Source organism: Felis catus, chromosome D4, assembly GCF_018350175.1.
Source record: "Felis catus isolate Fca126 chromosome D4, F.catus_Fca126_mat1.0, whole genome shotgun sequence".
In the NCBI taxonomy this organism is placed as follows: domain Eukaryota; kingdom Metazoa; phylum Chordata; class Mammalia; order Carnivora; family Felidae; genus Felis; species Felis catus.
The window spans coordinates 15,017,154-15,037,068 of NC_058380.1; the positions used below are offsets into that span (position 1 = coordinate 15,017,154).

The 19,915-nt window shown below is 39.7% G+C and overlaps 1 protein-coding gene across 1 annotated transcript in view; it reads left to right on the top strand.

The window, feature by feature from the left end:
* The window catches only part of TMC1 (transmembrane channel like 1), a 142,254-nt gene that overhangs the window by 58,154 nt on the left and 64,185 nt on the right, over positions 1-19,915 (top strand). The window contains exons 6-8 of the mRNA XM_045043143.1: positions 9,822-9,912; positions 11,915-11,996; positions 19,344-19,450. Of these exons, the coding sequence (XP_044899078.1) occupies positions 9,822-9,912; positions 11,915-11,996; positions 19,344-19,450 (280 nt within the window). The remainder of the gene's footprint in view (positions 1-9,821; positions 9,913-11,914; positions 11,997-19,343; positions 19,451-19,915) is intronic.

Here is a 19,915-nt window from a genome sequence, read left to right on the forward strand (position 1 = left end):
CCTTCTCCTATTCTGCTCTTCTCTCACTCTCTCTGTTATTGAAGTATAGTTAACATACAGCGTTACATTAGTTTCAGGTGTACAATATGATTCAACACTTCGTATATGTCTCAGTGCTCAACATGTTTAACTGTGCTCTTAATCCCCATCACCTATTTCACCCATGCCCCACCCACTGTCCCTCTGGCAACCACTAGTTTGTTCTCTGTATGTAAGAGTCTGATTTTATCTCTTTTTTTCTTTTCTCTCCTTTTAAAATTCATCTTAAAGAGAATTTTTTTTAAGAATAAACAAGTCTTGATTAGGATAAGACATCTCTTCTGACTTATTCACATTTTTTTAATTTAATTTAATTTTTTTTTTTAATTTACATCCAAGTTAGTTAGCATATAGTGCAACAATGATTTCAGGAGTAGATTCCTTAGTGCCCTTACCCATTTAGCCCATCTCCCCTCCCACAACCCCTCCAGCAACCCTCTGTTTGTTCTCCATATTTATGAGTCTCTTCTGTTTTACCCCCCTCCCCTGTTTTTATATTATTTTTGCTTCCCTTCCCTTATGTTCATCTGTTTTGTCTCTTAAAGTCCTCATATGAGTAAAGTCATATGATATTTGTCTTTCTCTGACTGACTAATTTCACTTAGCATAATACCCTCCAGTTCCATGCACATAGTTGCAAATGGCAAGATTTCATTCTTTTTGATTGCCGAGTAATACTCCATTGTAGAGATATACCACCTCTTCTTTATTCATTCATCCATCGATGGACATTTGGGCTCTTTCCATACTTTGGCTATTGTTGATAGTGCTATCAACATGGGGGTGCGTGGGTCCCTTTGAAACAGCATACCTGTATCCCGTGGACAAATGCCTCGTAGTGCAATTACTGGGTCGTAGGGTAGTACTATCTTTAGTTTTTTGAGGAACTTCCATACTGTTTTCCAGAGTGGCCGCACCAGTTTGCATTCCCATTATCATTCACATTTGCGTTCACTTGTCCTAACTATCTTATCATTGTCACTGAATTAAAGGTGATCTTTCTTTATTAAATAAAAGCACAATGTTCTTTATAATTCTTTCTCTTTCAGATTTAGCCTGTTAATATTTTCTGTGCTATTGTAAGTGCTTAGAAAATCACTATGGGTAATTTTAATAATGCTTAGAAAATCACTGGGTAATTTTAATAATGCTTTTCACATAATATTTTGAAATTCTCCCTGAAAGGATGCTGGTAGAAACCACATGACAAAATCATATTTCTTTTTTTTTCTTGAGACTTGAAAAAGGAAGTCAGCTCTGAAGCATTGGGGATAAATATACTTTTGCCTACCAAAAATTCTATTCTTCTTCTTTTCCTGATTTATTTCATCTTTCCTATCTATACTGCATCATTTTACCAGAGATACTTGGAGATGTCCTATTCTTCACCTTGGTTTGGCATGGTTTTTAGATGGCCCATGGGCCACAGGTCCTATCTCTTTTGGACAGTTGTAAAGGCATTTATAGCTCTTGTACCTATGTCAAGATCTCAAGCTCCCAGCCTCATTAAATCAGCCTGAGATTCTGCCCAGATGGTTGATAGAAGGGTAACGGTCATTGGAAAATGGGTCTAATATATGCTAATATTCATCTTGTCAATCAATATTATTCACTACCTTCCGGAAATATCTGCTTATCCAGAATTCAGATAACCTCAAATATCAAATAGGGATTTTTAGAGTGCATTATCAGATAATAATACTTACAACAAAAAGTAAATATGAGACAAAAGAAAGTTCTAAAGTTTTCTTCTAGGTAGGTAAAGTGTAGTTACTATCTTCTTAATTGCATTTCATTGTCTATGACTCCCCAAGAGTGTTATCAGTCAATATATTAGGTGTGGTAAAGCAAACTGAATTGGTTTCCCAGGCTGCCAGGGTGTCCTACTCTCCAACCATTTCACCTAACTCGCATTCTTTAGGATGTCAGCTGCTGGTGACAGCTAATTTTCACAACTTGCCATTAGACTCTCCATAAATATATTATCTTTGAAAGGTGATTAAGAAGAGAAATGCATTAATTACCACTTGCAATTATCTAGAAATGCTTTTAAGTGTGTTTGACATAATACATTAACAGTAAAAGGAAAGCAAATGTGTAGATGATAAGCACAGAATACCATTAATTTGAGGAATGTGGTTTTTTTGGTTTGGGGGAGTGTCATCCAGATCTTCGGTAAGGTATGAATTTTGAAGATAACCCTTTACTTTATCAGGATTATAATAAGAGAGTGGCCAAGGCATTTTTGAGGATGTTTTTATGTATAGGACAAAAGAATGGCAAATGGAATACTACTTTGGGGGATTTAGGTAAGCCTGTTGTTGTAGAATAAAAGTGGCTATTAAAATGCCTTATTAAAATGCATATACTAAAGTAAACGTTTGGAAAACATTGTATTAGAATATGATGACAAATTAGACGGGAAGAAGAGAGGGGAGTAGTTTCATATATTTAGTATGTGTCTAAAATTTCTTTCTACAGTCCTGAAAATTAGAAATTTTTAAATATTCTAAACCACTTATTTCAAATAGTTGCTAATTATGTGTTTATGGTATACATGCATGAATTTGCATATCTATGTATATATATGTCTATGTTCTTGCATATAGACATATACATACATACTGGGATATCTACATAAAGACACATGACTCTGGACGAATTAATTGTTTATTTTATGTATATAGTGTTCTTGACCAGTGCTTGGACAGAAGGATCAGGGAAGCTTAGAAGGGAGGCTATGCAAAAGAACAGTGAAATTGTAAGAGATATGTCAACTCAGTAGAAAGTCTAGTTCACAGAGGAGTGTAGAATTCTCTGTGGGTGACCTCACCTAAGTTGTGTTGCCAAGTGCTTAGGACAGACCTCGAGAGCTAAGTTTGCCATGTGGCAAGCAGTCAAGTTTACTAGGTGGTCTGAATTATTTTCAGAGCTCACTGAACTGCCATCATTTGAAATGTCTTGCCCACTCAAGGAAGGATCAAAAGGCAGAGCACACTGCTCCACCAGAAAACTAAGACTTTTTTGCACTCCTAATTATCACAACACAACATTTTGGAAAAATATTCCATAGTACTTAGAAATGTTTAGCAGAGGGTAGAAACAGGAACACACAGATATGGTACAGAATCATTCTACTCAACCTTCCAAAGCAGAACGCCTGTCTCACTCTGAGTTAACACCTTGTAAATCCGTCTGTTTACAGCAGTGAGAACGTATCACATGCATTTGATTCAAATGCACCCGAACTGAGCAAAATCAGTTCAGTGTGCCTACCAAGCCCTGTAAATGGCCTCGTGAAAGGCTGTTAGTCTATATGAGACTATGAGTTTGTATATGTGATCCATGGTGGAAATATCTCCTTTGTTAGAAAAATTCCTGCAAACCAATGCCTAGAATGCCTTTCTCTGCCTACTTGAATTCTATCAGCGCTTTGATGTCCAGTGTAATTCTTCCCTTATCTACATCTTCAACATGTTCTCAGGCCTCCCTTTTCCTCTCCCTTTTCACTTAAAGCTGTCTAGCACTGTTATATAACAATTTTATGGGTCTGTATCTCATTTTTCTTAACAGAGTTTGAACTTCAGAAAAGAATCAATGTTTCTTTTATTTCTTTCAAAGCACTGAACGCACTGCTAAGAACAAACACACTCAACACATGCTTAGAAAAAATGGCTAAGTGTACCAACCAGTGCTTTGCTTATGTCGTCTCATATGTGTCCATATACCAGTCGCACGAGGTAGATGATGCTGTTATCAGGGGAAAACTGGCGTGGGGCGGGGGGCACTGAGCTCAAATCCCAGCCAAGCTGGGACGCTTACTCTTTGGGTAAGCTTGGACCTTTATTCCATTAATCCAACCCTCAGTTTCTCATCTCTGAGATAGTTCCCGCCTTGCTGGATTTTGTGGGGGAGAAAATGAGTCGATGGGCATCCATCATGCCTGGTACGCGGCAAGCACTCAGTGTTTGTTAGCTGACACTGCCATTGCTGTTGCTGATCCCATTTTATAGGTGAGAACGCTCGGGATCCATAAAGTCTAGTAATCTTCTCCCAAGAGCACACAACTAGTCTATGGCGGAGCCACGATCCAAACCCGTGTCTCGCGGATAAGACACAGATCACAGAATTGAACGGCATATAGTCCTATTCAAGAGAGAGAGAGATCTCTTTTTGCCCCTGAGCACAGAGACTCCCCGGCTGACCTGAGCTCTCAGAGGCAGCACAGCCCCGGGGGAGCAGGACTCAGGCTGGAATTCACTGCTGCCTCCTCTCAGGCTGAGTCATAAGCGGGGTTTCGGAAGCCCGACACCAGGGCCCTTAAATGCGGGGCTGGTTCCTCTCTTGCTCATTTAGTGGCAAGAACTATTCCCGCTCTTCCCACGTCTCATCATGTGAAGGGAAACGGGCTGGCTTTCTGAGGGTTTTTTGCCTGGAAATATCGAGTCGTTTCTCAACTTTGTAATTTGGAGACTCAGGCACAAAAATCGAAGTCAGCACCACCAGTACTAGGGCTATGAATAATAGTTCCTGTTTATAGAGCTCTTATGATTTGCCATGGTCCCATTACATGTGCTATTGCTAAACATGTTGTATGCATTATCTCCTGTAAAACACAGGACAGCCCCATGACGGAGCTATTATGATCTTACTTCATAGCTGTAGCAACTCAGCCTCAAACCATTGCACCCACTTCCACCAGTGTCTCCTTTATAAAAAACAAAACAAAACAAAACACAGGTGTTGGAATCATCGCTTCCAGGATTAGGATGATTTTAAATCATGCTGCCAGTCTCCTTATGGAATTACATTACCCAGTAGTCTAGTAGCCTATAGTCTTTATTTCCAATCTCTGTGCTTAGAATAGCTTCCAACCTCTGCTCCTTTTCTTCAATTTACTCAGTACTATTTTAGGAAAAGTCAGAGTTCTGACTTTGAGTCAATTTACATTGGTCTTTTTTTTTTTTTTTTTTAACAACTGTGTTTACTAAGAAAAGGCTTCTCATCCCCGGATCCCTTTACTGGGAAGTGTTCCTGAGTACAAGTTTTGATCACAGTTGTCTTGAAGACTAGTTTTGAAATGTCTTTTTTCATTTACTTGAGCAAGAAGTTGGTTGCCCAATCGTACTATCAAACTGAAAACAAGAGGGAAGAAAAGTCAACTTAACCTAACCCAAATAGAGAACATGTTTCCTGGGATGAGAATGTGTCAAAGGCAACCTTGCATGTCCTGACTCCCCTGGGCGATCAGGGTTGTATCATGTGTTATGGGTAAATTATCTATTTTGTAAGTTGGACCAAAGTGTCTTCCTCCAACTAACTGTGAAAGCATTCTCGAAAGCCCATGAAACCTTATTATTCTAATTACCAACACAAGGGGTTTATAAATGAATGATGAGGCCAGGTATCATTGTCATTAAATAGATCTCACTTAATTATTTATCCCTGGGTCTGGGGTTACAGCTCATGGACCTGTGCATATTGTACCAGGGCCGGCTGGAGCTCCGAGACCTGGGGACCGGATTACGGTCTTGGCAGGCAGCTTTTTTTGAATGCAGTTCAAGGGAATGACACACATTTTTCAGTCAGACATTTGGATGGTTCGAAGCCAATAGATATTCCAAGTTTATCCACACAATCTTATTCATGTTATCCGTGTCAAAAAAAAATCCCTTTAAATTATCCAGATGAATACAAATGGGTAGGAAAATGGATTACCTGTAAGAAAACCATGAAGAAGTTGTCTTGCTTTACAGTTTTCGAAGGCTCTGCTCTTTATTTACTTGGATTCTGCTATCCGTAATGGGCACTTGAGTGTGATAAGTATCAGTCAGTGCTCCTCTTCATATTGGATATTTTCTTTTTGTATCTTGTTTCTAATAGCACAATGAAAGATGCTGTCTTCTGGGTAAGAAATCTGTTGTTGGAGACGATGGGATTGGGCCGTACTACTTTTTTTTGTTTGTTTTTCATCCCGAGGTCATGCAGCTCACTACAAAGTTTAGCCTTGAAAATAGTGTGAAAGGATGTTCTCTCAGAGTCGCCTACGTCTTCCCATCTGATGTCCCTTCTTCTAGACCAGCAAGCTGCAAGAGTTTTTCCTTATATCCGAAGAGCATCCTATTAGGAATTTCAAGAATCTGTACTCGCTAAAAAAAATTATTCTCTGGCTACTCCATTACCCCTGGCTTTGTCTTAACATCACCCCACACCCCCACAAGACTTCTGATGTGTTGAGTCTAGTATTTATTTTGGCGAGGGTGGGCAGTGGGGAGCAGAAGGAGCTAGAATGGCTCTTCAGGGATCCTTCAGGAATGAAACTAGAGACAGGCCTTTTGGAGAATGGAGGAGGGGGTAAGGCATTAGGGAAGAGAAGAAATGTATACCCGAGATTACATGGAGTTGAGTGCGGTCCAGGCTGGTATCTGAAAACCAGCATCAGAATATGCATGTTGAGGGGCACCTGAGTGGCTCAGTCGGTTGAACACCCGACTTTGGCTCAGGTCATGATCTTGCACTCTGTGAGTTCAAGCCCCATGTCGGGCTCTGTGCTGACAACTCAGAGCCTGGAGCCTGCTTCAGATTCTGTGTCTCCCTCTCTCTCTGTCCCTCCCCCACTCACACTCTGTCTCTGTCTCTCACAAAAATAAATAAACATTAAAAAAAAAAAAGAATACATATGTTGAGGGTGGGGGACGGTAGTGCTTTGGAGGGAAGTATGAAACTGTGCCTAGCATCAGGAAAAACTTGGCAATTGAGGAGGCAAACGATAAAACCTTGCTTAGATGGCTCCAGGGAAAATTATATTTATAATAACTGACAAAAAAAACCCTACGCATGCCATGGAAATAGGTTCCATTAATTTTGTGATGATTTTAATTTGTTTATAACCCTGACTTCTCTCTCTCTCTCTTAAACCTTGCCAGTTTAATGATCCTATTACATAATCATCAGTTTACAAAATTAAAAATCTTGTCAGAAATATGAAGTAGAATAATGGCTGTTTAGAGCAGTCATGTTCTCTAATTGGCCACTCATCTAGAAAGTGATGTAACTCTATAGACCAAACTAAGTATCTAGAGTAGCAAATGCCCATATAAAGTAGGCACTTTACATTTGAAAAACAAATTTTGATTTTACTACCAGGAAGAATTTTTGACTCTCTATTTATATGTTTTACTATAATAGAGTGATGTGATGATTCCTATGTAGACCTGATTTTACGAATTTCAAAGTTCTTGATACCAAATAGTTGAATTGTAGTCAGTTTGGCTGTCATACATTGTATGGGTACCTAAAATCCACCACACTATGCAAAATAGGGCAATGAAAACCACAGGGCTGATAGGAAACCTCGGAATAAGGGAACAATACTCAGGAATATCATCAGTGACACATTAAAAAAGATAGGTATAAAACGGCAGCAACATTTTGCACACGCTAAGTGGTTAAGAAATACAGAAAAGCTACAATAAATGATGGCAGTTTCCTTTGCAAAAGACCTGAAGCTTGCTCGTGGAAGTGGCCTTCAACAGGTTTGCAATTTGGGATGTGGCGTTTGGAGGAAGTTCTTTAAGACCAGCTGTGAATGGCTGCGGCCATAAGGCAGGGGGCGCAGTGAGGTAGCCGGGTGAGGTGTGCACGTTTCGCGAATACGCTAAGTTTAGCTGGATGCAGTTTTTCTGCATTCCCCTCGAGTTTCTTGCAGATACAATCTCATGTCAGCAAACGCAAAATTTGTGTTATGCTTAAATTCTTCTGTAATGAATCAATCATGTTAGAGCAATTTTCGGTTTTGAAACAAGTATTAATAGGAGAATCAGGGGCGCCTCAGTGGCTCCGTTGGTTAAGCCTGCGACTACGGTCCGGGTCACGATCTCATGGCTGCTGGGGTCCAGCCTTGCGTCCGTCTCTGTGCTGGCAGCTCCGAGCCTGGAGCCTGCTTCGGATTCTGTGTCTCCCTCTCTCTCTGCCCCTCCCCTGCTCACAGAGACAAATCAGAGGCTGGTTGAGAACTCAAGTCAGAGTCCAGTTTAGTTTAGGTCACTTCAACATTTTATAAATGTCAGCGAGGTGCCATACTCACTCCTGCCCTGTCTTCTCTAGAACACATAGTTAAGGCTTAAATGTGATGCGCTTTCTGATTGCGTGGATATAGAAACCCAGCCATGAGAGCTCAGTTTATACTTTGTGATGTGGCTGCATTAAACATTTTAGGATCTGTAGAGTGTTTTAGAAACCATTATCAAATTAATCTTCATAGCTCTGAGGTCATGTCAAATGGTCAGGCCATTTGACAAGGCCAGTCTAGTAACCCTTGTCATTTCCAGGAGACTGTCAGAGTTTCTGAGTAGACTCCTGAAGAAGGGTACAATCCCAGCATTTGGGAATGACCTTGTATTTGAGCATTAATTAATATGGAAAATACAATTACCAGATTCTCCCCAATCTGGTAACTATTCCAAGTTATGCCTCTCATCTCCACTTCCAGAAGGTCTAGTTTTATTAAGCATCCTCTTCTGGTCAAAGTAGTGGTCGGTGCTGTGGGAGATACACAAGGACAGGATTTCATCTCTGCCATCAAGGAACTAATTTGGGAGCTCTCTTTGATGCCTACAGTGAATCTTCTCCGTTGCACTTGTGTTTTTATGGCAGAATATGGGTGGGTTCACATGCCCAGGCAATTCAGCAGGCACCACTGTGTAGTTATTGGGTAAGTCAGCAGGTGCATGTTGTGTTTCGATCCCTGGGTATTATAAAATCTTGAGTTTAGAACTGTTACTCAGGAACACCTTACCAAAAAAAAAATCCTTCACTGACTTTTCATTTTTTTTTTAATTTGCTTTTTTGTGTTAATAATATTCTGTAAAATCTCACGGTCCAGCGGCCTTCCAACCGAAGGACGATGTTGCAGCTATTGAACCATAGTTCAGGTTTGGGTTCTCCTGGGTTATGCCCTCTGCTGTCCCGAAAAGTCAAGACAAACCTGGGCCACCTCTATTTTTAAAAGTTTTTCGTATATCAAACAAACAGCAATAGCAAAATTGGCCAACCAAGTTTATAAAATTATAGTATATTTAACATTCTCCATTTTCGTGAACTGATGCTTTTCTACACACACACACACACACACACACACACACACACAGACCTGAGTGTGACTACTGAAAGGTATAACTATTTGGGAATAATATTAAAGTTTATCTTTGAGGCCCTTTCTGAATGCGAGGCCAAAAGTACTCCTTCCCTTTCTCTTCTTCCCTCAACCCAATTTGCTGTACATAACATTTTTGTTTCAACTCATAATTGGTTTTATGAGATTAAATACCAGGTCAGTAACTGTGCTCCATGTCAGTTTGTCCTAAACTCTTTGCCTTATTTTACAAAAGGAACCCTTAAAAAAGAAGAAGAGAAAATATTTTAAAATAAACATTCTGACTGCCAGAAACTGAAGTCAACTTTGGATTCAATTTTATATGTGGTGGAAATGAAAAGAGCTAGAGTTCTCGATTTTGACACTTAGCATAAATTCCTCGCTTTTTTGATGACTCCAGCTGATTAATAAGTGAGACTAAAATATCTTATTCTTCCTGGCCGGAATTAAAAAGCTTAAACATCTATTACGAGTCCGGAGCTTGAAATAGAGCTTAAATTCATGTGCTAAGTGTCTGGAAGAACTAAGGCTACAAACCTGATAAAATGAAATGTCCACTACCTCTATTCTATGCATCTCAACCTATACCCCATTCCCTCTTACCCCTTATTTTGTTTTATTTTCTCAGGGAAGCAAAAAAATTTGTGAGTGAAAATGAAGGAGCCCTTGGGAAAGGAAAAGGAAAGCGGTGGTTTGCGTTTAAGATGATGATGGCTAAGGTAAGCATTTTCACAACTCAGTTTGGTCGATGTTGTATATTCTCGATGGCGGTCTCTCAAATGAAATGGTGATTTATGGCAAGAAGACTTACTTGTGTGATTTTATCACTCTGAAATGGCAAAGATTGTGCCCCTTTCACTTCCATTCCCTGGTAGTTAGGGGGTTCTGGGTCAAAGTTTGTTGCTCTACAAGTTGTTATCTACAAGTTTCAGGGCCATACAGCTACCAGGAACATTAACTATACATTGAATAGAATATGAAAAAAGCCCCAAATGATACAGTAATATAAACATAGATCCTTGGAAAAGATAGAAGAGAAACTAACATTTCATTAGTATTTACTTATGCCAAGCACTGAATCGAATCCCTCTATGAAGGTACCATATTTAATTCTCAAAGCAAAATAGGTATGATAATAATACCTATTATTATCCCCTCTTTATAATTGTTATACCACTTGTAAGCTAAATTCATTTCCATAAAGATGGGGTTTTGTGAATAAAATTCACACCTTAAATATGAAATATAGATTTATGATATATATCAGGGAGTAATAAGTCTGTCTTTATAATTTATTTATTTATTTATTTTATTTTTATTTTTTTCTAAATTTTTTTTTCAACATTTATTTATTTTTGGGACAGAGAGAGACAGAGCATGAACGGGGGAGGGGCAGAGAGAGAGGGAGACACAGAATCGGAAACAGGCTCCAGGCTCTGAGCCATCAGCCCAGAGCCCGAGGCGGGGCTCGAACTCACGGACCGCGAGATCGTGACCTGGCTGAAGTCGGACGCTTAACCGACTGCACCACCCAGGCGCCCCTGTCTTTATAATTTAAATGAATGGAATCATAATATTTATGCTTTTGTTTCTGGCTTCTTTGACGCAATATTATATTCATGAGACACATCTGTGTTGTGGTAGTTGTTCGTTTTTATCAATGTGTTGTATTCCATTGTATGAAGGTACCACTATTTACTCATCCATTCTATTGTAGATGGATATTTGGGCTCTTTCTAGGTTGGGTAACCTTTTGAACTTCAGACTTGTCTCATACTGTTATTTGGGCTCTATTGCACCTGTCCATCTCACACATTATCCCAGCGTTGTGTGCACATATGCAAAGTTAGCTTCCCTGTTCCCCTTCTTCCTTGTGGTCCTCTTGAACATGGATGGCCCAACATTGTGGAGTAAAATGGAAGGAAGGTCTTTTATAAAACTAATGTAGGGGGGCCCTGGGTGGCTCAGTCGGTTAAGCATCTGACTCTTGATTTCGGCTCACGTCATGATCTCATGGTTCGTGGAACCCAGCCCCACATTGGGCTCTGCATTGACAGTGTGGAGCCTGCTTGGGATTCTCTCTCTTCCTCTCTCTCTCCCTCTCCCCTGCACTCTCTCTCTTTCTCTCTCAAAACAAATAAGCTTTTAAAAAAGCTAATGTATGATTCTTTTTCTTCCTCCCTTTCCTATGATACCATGACTTTCCATTTGGTTAGTTGCTCTACTTCTCCCAGAATAAAAAGTGTCCCATGTCATAACACTTCCCATCCTGTATCGAAATTACTTGTTTAGGTACAGCTTACTCTAATAGTCCCAGAAGCCCTTCAAGGCAGGAACGATGTCTTATTCATAGTTCATTAATTTCTTCATGCAACAAGTATTTTATTAAACATATACAATTTGCCAGTCAACTTAGTAGGTGCTACCCCAGTCCCTGCTCCCTTATTGTCTGGAAGAATAAACAGATCTTTCTCAGCATATTTTTTATAAAATAGGGGGTCCATAAAAGTTTTTTTAATTGAATTGGTGTGAAGGTGGGTGGGGAACAGAGAAGCAAGTGAATCCTACTGGTTTTTATTTCTTTTTACAAAAAGCGTTATGTGGCACCAGAGAGATCTTTCCAAGTTCATTGTCTTGTGATATTTGGGGATGGGGTGGAGGATAAAACATCTTGACAAACAAGAGGCTGGGTTTTATTGTTCTATTTGGCTTTCTTTTCAGAAATGGGCGAAATTTCTTCGTGATTTTGAAAACTTCAAAGCTGCTTGTGTCCCGTGGGAAAACAAAATCAAAGCAATTGAAAGTAAGTGCTCATGAGATCTCATTAGATGGGAAGGTTGTTTCATAAGCTTATCAGATGTATTTCTCGGTTTCTGTACTATTGGAAAGATTAAAAAAAAGAAAACGAACAAACAAAAGTTATCATTTTTAACATTCTTTTTGTTTACTGTGAAAATTTGTTAGTACTCACCAGTCACAGCCCTGGAGACTCCACTCTCCCTTCGTATATTAGACCAAAATATTCTCATTCTGACCTTGTGTTCTCTCCTATACAGGGAAGTCAATATTGTGCACAATGACACTGAGTCATATATATCATTGGGAAGGCAGTGATTTTATTTTGGCAATGAACATGACATCGAAAATATATACTCTTATGAGATTTAAACAATAATCAAATTGAACAATGTCTACAAAGACTGAAGAAATCTTAAAGCCTCATTTTCACATCTGAAGTAGAATAAGTTAATCACATCACCATCCAGGAATTTGTTATGTGAATACCATTACGTTATTGTGCCTTCATTTTATACAGTATTCACAGGGTACAGAGAAGTCAGGAGAATATACTTGATCAAAAGCCTATTTAGAACAGTGCTCTAGACTTGAAATAAAGCCAATAAAAATTTAAAATATTGTAAATGTAATAAATAACGTTTTTAAATAAGAAAGAATATAATACAGAATATAAAGAAAAAGGGTCATATTTAAAATGAGGGTGAGCATAATCTTGCCATGTTTTGGTTTCTAAGAGTTTCGAGTAGGATCTGAATTTCCTCCCTGAGTTTTCAGACTGAGAAGCAGATTTTCCTGCTGGTTAAACTTGGCCTTGCATAATTAAAATGGAGGCTCCACAGGGAGATAACACAGTTGATGGATAGTTCATGGACATGATTGGGCATGTTTTAGGAGTGCCTGTCCTCAGTCCTCTGTCTCTCATTATCAAGTGGCAATGAATTAAAAACACATCAGCTAATTAATCACACTTCCTCCCACATATTCCTGTATGATCACATTATTACTTTATTTTCTTCCTTAACACTTACTATCTAAAATACTGTATTTTAGGGGCACCTGGGTGGCTCAGTCGGTTGAGCATCTGACTTTGGCTCAGGTCATGATCTCACAGTTTGTGGGTTCGAGCCCCACATCAAGCTCTGTGCTGATGGCTCAGGCCTTGGAGCCTGCTTTGGATTCTGTGTCTCCCTCTCTCTCTGCCCCTGCCCTGCTCACACTCTGTCTCTCTCCATCTCAAAAATAAATAAACATTTAAAAAAAGGCTCTAAAAAACTATGAATGTGATTTCTTTTTAAATACATCTTAACAGGGGCACCTGGGTGACTCAGTCGGTTGAACCTCCGACTTCAGCTCAGGTCATGATCTCACAGTTCATGGGATCGAGCCCCACATCAGGCTCTGTGCTGACAGCTCGGAGCCCAGAGCCTGCTTCGGATTCTGTGTCTCCCTCTCTCTGCCCCTCCCCGGCTCATGCTTCGTCTCAATCTGTTTCTCAAAAATAAATAAATGCTAAAAATTTTTTTTAAATACTGTATTTTAATTTTAATTTTTTTTAATGTTTATTGTTGATAGAGAGAGAGAGACAGAGACAGAGTGTGAGTGGGGGAGGGGCGGAGAGAGAGGGAGACACAGAAGCTGAAGCAGGTTCCAGGCTCCGAGCTGTCAGCACAGAGCCCGTTGGGGGACTGGAACTCATGTACAGTAAAATCATGACCTGAGCCGAAGTGAGACGCTCAACTGACTGAGCTACCCAGGCACGCCTTAAATTTAATTTTTAATTGTCATTTCATTTCATTTCATTTTGTGCTTATTTCTTCGAATAGACATGAGAGAAGAGGTTTGGTTCTCTTCCTCCTGGATTGCCAGACCTAGAATTTGACTGTAATAAATACGTGTTGAATAAAATGAAAGAGTAGACATTCCTCACATGTCTACCATTCTAGGAAGTGGAAAAAGGAATTTAGACATGTCAGAAAAGAACAGACATCACGGAATCCTTAGGTTTCAAGTGTGCAGCTGAAATACGCTCCCCGGAGAGGTATGGAGGAACAGAAAGACATTTGGAACATTAAGATCTTGATACAATTGGTGTGGAAAGAACTCTGGGTTCTGCCCTTGCTTTGCTACAGATTAGCTGTTCTGCTCCTGGGTGGTCATGTAATCTCTCTGGGCCTCAGTCCCATTCACCTGTGAGATGATAGGGTTGAATCTTGACCAGTTTTGAGATGTATCCCCATACATTTGTAAGAATGATCATTAAAATATGTACATTTGCACATTTTTTATTTCGAAGGTACACTAGAGCAGTTCTAACTTGTCTCAATAACAATGTCATGCCCGCTTGCATTGCAGTAGCCTATCTTGAGGAGGCCAGAAACAGATGGGATTATTTTTATTGCCAGAATTTCACACAAGAATGAGTTACATATATGGCCACCATCTATCATGTGTGTTACTGTAGGGAAGACAGATGGAGGGCCACTCAGTTATACTCTTAGTTATTTTCCTTCCTCTCTTCTTCCTCCAGAAAATTTGGAACAGTCAGCTGGATGATGTCAAGCACATTACTTTCTCTTCCTTATGCAATTTATGATTTGATTAGGGTGCCCTGATTTCTTCACCTTTCATGATGCTATGCCTCCCTGTGAAGAACTGACCCTCATTTTCTAGTCTATCAACAATCGCCACAACCACTGCCCTTTGAGCATCACTCAGATACTCCGCAGACATTTCATATACTCTTTACCATGCATGCAATGTGCACACCTAACTGTACCAGAATTAGTCACTAGAGGAGCTGAAATGCAAGGTGAAGTCTGTCTGGGTCCAAAGCTTGTGGTTTCCTCAATGTGGCTTGCTCATTTATCACTTTACAGAACATTTTATAAACTTTTTCTTTGGCAACAGTTCCCAGAGTGGATTCTACCAGGGCAATGGCAGGATGGGTAGTTATAGAATTTCTTGATCATTATCCTACTTGGGGAATTATTTTCCATTTTCTGATGCATTTAGTTTTGAATGAGCTATTTATTTAATTATATACTTCATCTTCTATAAGATGCTTAATGCATTATGATCATAATGATAATCATAAATACACCATAGACTCTGGGGCTATTATGTTAGTTGAAAAGTATGAAACCTCTCTAAGACTGTACTAGCAAAGTCCTTGGGTCATAGTAACCATCCCATAGAAAGTACCCTACCAAAGATGGGGAAGCATATATCTGCGATGGTCTTTGAAACTTAACTAAATGGAAATTGGAAAAGAGATGGGAAAGGCAATCATGTTCCAACCTTTTCTAAAGGTTGAGGTCCTTTTGCCCCTTACTGGCTCCAGATAATGCAAATCAAATTTGCCACACTTAATTTTCCTAGACCAATTTGAAAGAAACTATGCTTTTTGTCCTAGCCCAACAAGATGATATGTATATTGTACTCATGCAGCAGGTGATTTAATTGGTCTTTTCCCATTTAGAAATGCTCATATTTGTCTGCCTGTCTTATTACCCAACTGTTCAAGAGGAAATTATCCATGATGACAGACTACAAATTGCTTTGCCTTAATAATAAATAACCAGAGGGAGAGGTGAAACTTTAACCTGAATTTAAAAGAAATGCAAGAAAATTCAGCAACCAGAATATTGCATAAGCTTAAAAGGTCTCACTTGAATACATACCAAGGACTCTGTTTTAATACATGAATAATTCATTATGGAAACAGGATTTATTAGTTAGATTAAAGAAAAAAAGAACAGGTCATTTCTGGGCACAATCCAAATTTATGAATGTGCATGGCCTTGGCTGATTCATGGATATTGCCTATATTCTTTCAGACATACATGCACATGGCATAATTATTCCATATATTATAGTTTTAAAAAGATAATTTGATTATGATTCTACCTGATGAGCAATATAGCACTGTGGTTAAAAGAGATCTAGATTTAGAGTCAAACACCTAGGAATCAAGGCTGCCTGGTTTAGAACTCTGGCTCCATCATTTACTACCTACAGAACTACCCACATGACCCCGGTTTCATCATTTCCTAGCTGTGTAACCCACGGGCTTAAGTCTCTGTAAGGTGAGAGTACAGTATTTCTCCTCTTGCAGGAATTCGATGACTAAATGAATTAATACACAAGATCAAGACAGATGTCTGAAACAAACATTCATTACATATCAGCTGTTACTATTATTAGTCAAGTTTTGGTTCAGTCCAATGCTTATGTTTAATTTTGGGGTTCTCCATCCACACAGTGGGCCTAATAACACTTAACCTTATTGGGTTCTAGAGGTAGTTAAACGAGTTGATGCCAAAGTTTTCAGTATGCATAACTGACCAGCGAGATATGCCAGCTGTTGTTATTGTTGTTGTTGTTGTTGTTGTTATCATTACCACTACTACTACCTATTCTTGTTCTTTACAATTTTATCTAAGAGACTAAACACACAGGAATGGATGTTCTTTCCAATTATCTTTTAGCTACACTATAGTCAGGTTTCTCTCTTTAGTAAATGCCAGATCTAGTCCCAATCAGGGGACCATTAGCTGTGGGTGCTAATGAGTACAGCAAAACTGTAAGAAGGGAGGTAGGAAAGGAAGAAGGGGAGGAAAGAAGGAAGGGAAGGAGGAAGGGAAGAAGGCCACGAGGGAGGGAGGGAGGGAGAGAAGGAGGAAAGCATGAGTCAGCATCCCGTGCTTGGGATTCTACACCAGAAGATCTCCTGTGTGTTTCAGGGAAAAGCTTACTCCGGGTACCTAGAGACAAAGTTTCTTCTCCAATTAATGAGTAACTATAATGACTAGCAAGCTGGAAGTCTACTGCCTTCAATAAAACATGACAAGTGAACCTGGCTGAGGCAGTCCTTGGGCAATTGTTACCAGAGAACATAGATAACAGCCATGAAATGATATGAAATCACTGGGAGCCAGGTGGATGATCAGATGTCCTGGGAGGGGCAGATCTGCTTAGCCTTTCTGCAGATGGACCAGCGCATCTGGTTACAGCACCTGCGGGCGTGTTTAGCAAAACCTCATGCTTTCAGAAATCCTGTAGAACTCTGTATCCCTCTACAAAGTGAAATGAATCCAAAGATTCAGATTTCAAAATCATTGTGTTTTTTTAAAAACGTCCATTTAACCATTGACTTTTTTAAAGTTTCTATAAAAATTGCCTCTGTGTTGTGGGAATAGGCAAGGTGGCACCTAAAGAATATTCTAAGTTCCAGAAATAGCAGCATGACTCTCATGTGATCTCAGCCTCATGTTACTAAGCAGAGGCTGGAATTTGCTTCAGAGCAGCCTCCTTCCTTCTGCAATAATGTTTCCCCACCAGTAATGTTGCAAAGCCAGAGGGCCAAGAAAAGCTTTGGTCACTGGAGGTATTTTGCTGAATGAGTCAGGAAAAAGGGCCCGATGCAGTGGGGGTGACTGCCAGTGTTCATTGTTTCTTCTTGGGCAACTGAAAATGGGAATTGGGAAGATTAAGGAAACTAGTAACTTAACGTTGAACCTTAAGTGGTAAAGAAAAGTCTGGCTTTTGTTAATTGGTGAAATCTCAACGTGAGACCTTAAATTCCTGTTCTTTCTTCCTCTTCCATTCTCTGTTGCAAGATCATGTTTTTTATTTTTTTCTCAGCAACTACGATTTGGACAGATCACTATCCACGGTGGCGCACAAGTGTCGATGGCACATTCTTGCCTGTCCCTTCCCAATTCATTTCCCAAAGTGGAGAAGACTTCTTAAAGGTCACGGTCCCCCCACCGCCACCCCACTTCAGCTGCTTAACACCTGTTGGTGACTTCTCATCACATTTAAAATAAAAGCCTCACTTTCTACCTTGCCTTAAGAGGTCCTACGCAGTGTGGGTTGGCTTGTCTCTCCATCCTCATCTGTCACCAATTTCCCTTGTTCATTGGGCTCCAACTACACAGTCCTCTGCTTTGTTCCTCATTTGTCCCGAGCTCTTGCCTGCCTCCAGATATTTGTTCTGGCTCTTTCCTCTGCTTGAGCTGCTGTTCCCCAGCCTGAGCATTGTGCCTCTTCCTCCAACTTCAGACCGAGGCTTGAATGCTACCCTCTTTGATATACCTTCCTCAATGAACTTATTGAAAGCAACCCTCTTGATATTGTATAATCAGGACCTATCTGGTTATAATTACATATATGTAATTGTTACAAAAATATAATCATATGTAATCTTATATATCATATATAATACATACATATCATATAAATGATACATGCATACATGCTATATCACACATAATATATATGCATTAATCAATGTATAAAGCGAATATACATATATGGGATATATAATATACATGCTATTCACACATGATATGATGTATAATATAACATATAACATATTATTATAAATACATATATTTAATGAATTTATTTAGTTTTTAAATTCCTGCATTTTTGTTGTTTCCATACCTCACTAAAATGTAAGTTGTATTAGGGCAGCAACCCTATCTGTGACATTGTGCTTCACATCTAAAGTAATTCCTGGCAGAAGATGCTTTATTTTATTTATTTTTCTAAAAGTCTATTTATTTATTTTGAGAAAGAGAGCACACGAGCAGGAAAGGGGCAGAGAGAGAGAGGGGAGAGAGAAAGTCCCGAGCCATCTCCATGTTGTGAGCACAGAGCCCAACGTGGGGTTCCATCTCAGGATCCGTGAGATCATGACCTGAGCTGCAACCAAGAGTCAGATGCTTAACCAACTGAGCCACCCCGGGCACCTCAGAAGATACTTTAAATATGTGAGGAGTGAGTGAATGAACTTCAGCTTCTGTGCTGTACCTAAAAAATGCCAGTTAAGTCAGACAAATAGCACGGGGCGGTCTGTTAGGACAGCTGTCCAGAAAGGATGTGGTAAACATTTTTGAGAAGAGCCTTGCTGGCTGACAGGACGGAGGCAGAAGGGCAGTAATGATCATGATAATGGCGGAAAACTGCTGGCCAGGTACTGCAGCAACCACCTTACAGGTATTTGCTCACGCAACTGTACTAACTCCAGGCATGAAATGGGCTCTTCAAGGAGCACTTCTAGCTGCTAAGCACAAGGCAGCTTTCCCTCGGATGGACTCTAAAGGCGTAGGTCACAGTCATTCTACACAACGGCAGCTACACAGTAGAGAGCACTTCCATGGCCATTAACTTTCCCTCTTCCAGGATAGAAACAGGAGGACGCCAGAGACTGTCGATATGATGTCCACGTGAAAAGAACCCAAGTGTCGCCAGGAGCAGATCTCTTATGGAAAGCACCAAGACAGTGGCTTTTGTTTCCTTTTGATTCTGACCTGTCTCTCAATCTTTTAACTTTTCTTTTTGGCAGGTCAGTTTGGCTCATCAGTGGCCTCATACTTCCTCTTCTTGAGATGGATGTATGGAGTAAATATGGTTCTCTTTATCTTGACATTCAGCCTCATCATGTTGCCAGAGGTAAGATTCTGACTTCCGGGTTGCAAAAAAATAGCTGGAACAAGTTTCTCCTGTCCTAGAAAATTTCTTTCCTCTTCTGAAAAATAGAATGATTAACTGGCCGTATCCACTCTGAGAGCCGTAGCCCAGGTAATAAGGTTAATCTTCAAAATGGTGCCCGTGGGCCGAAGATCCTACTCATTGCTCCAAAGGGTACATGAGCTTCCTGAAATCATATATAAAATGTGGTGTGTCTGTTTAAATGTACATTTTTATATGGAAGGGTTCATGGCTTCTATCAGATTCCCAAGGTGGCTCCTGTGTTCAAATGTTAATTGCTCAAAAGGAAAGCTTTGACACCTTGTGAATTGTATTTATTTATTTTGCCAAGTTTGCTTGGAAAGAAATACTCCTTAACGCATCTGTCTTTTCTATTTGAAGAAACACAACATGAGCAGGTTTTTTCCACATGTAAAGTAAGATAAC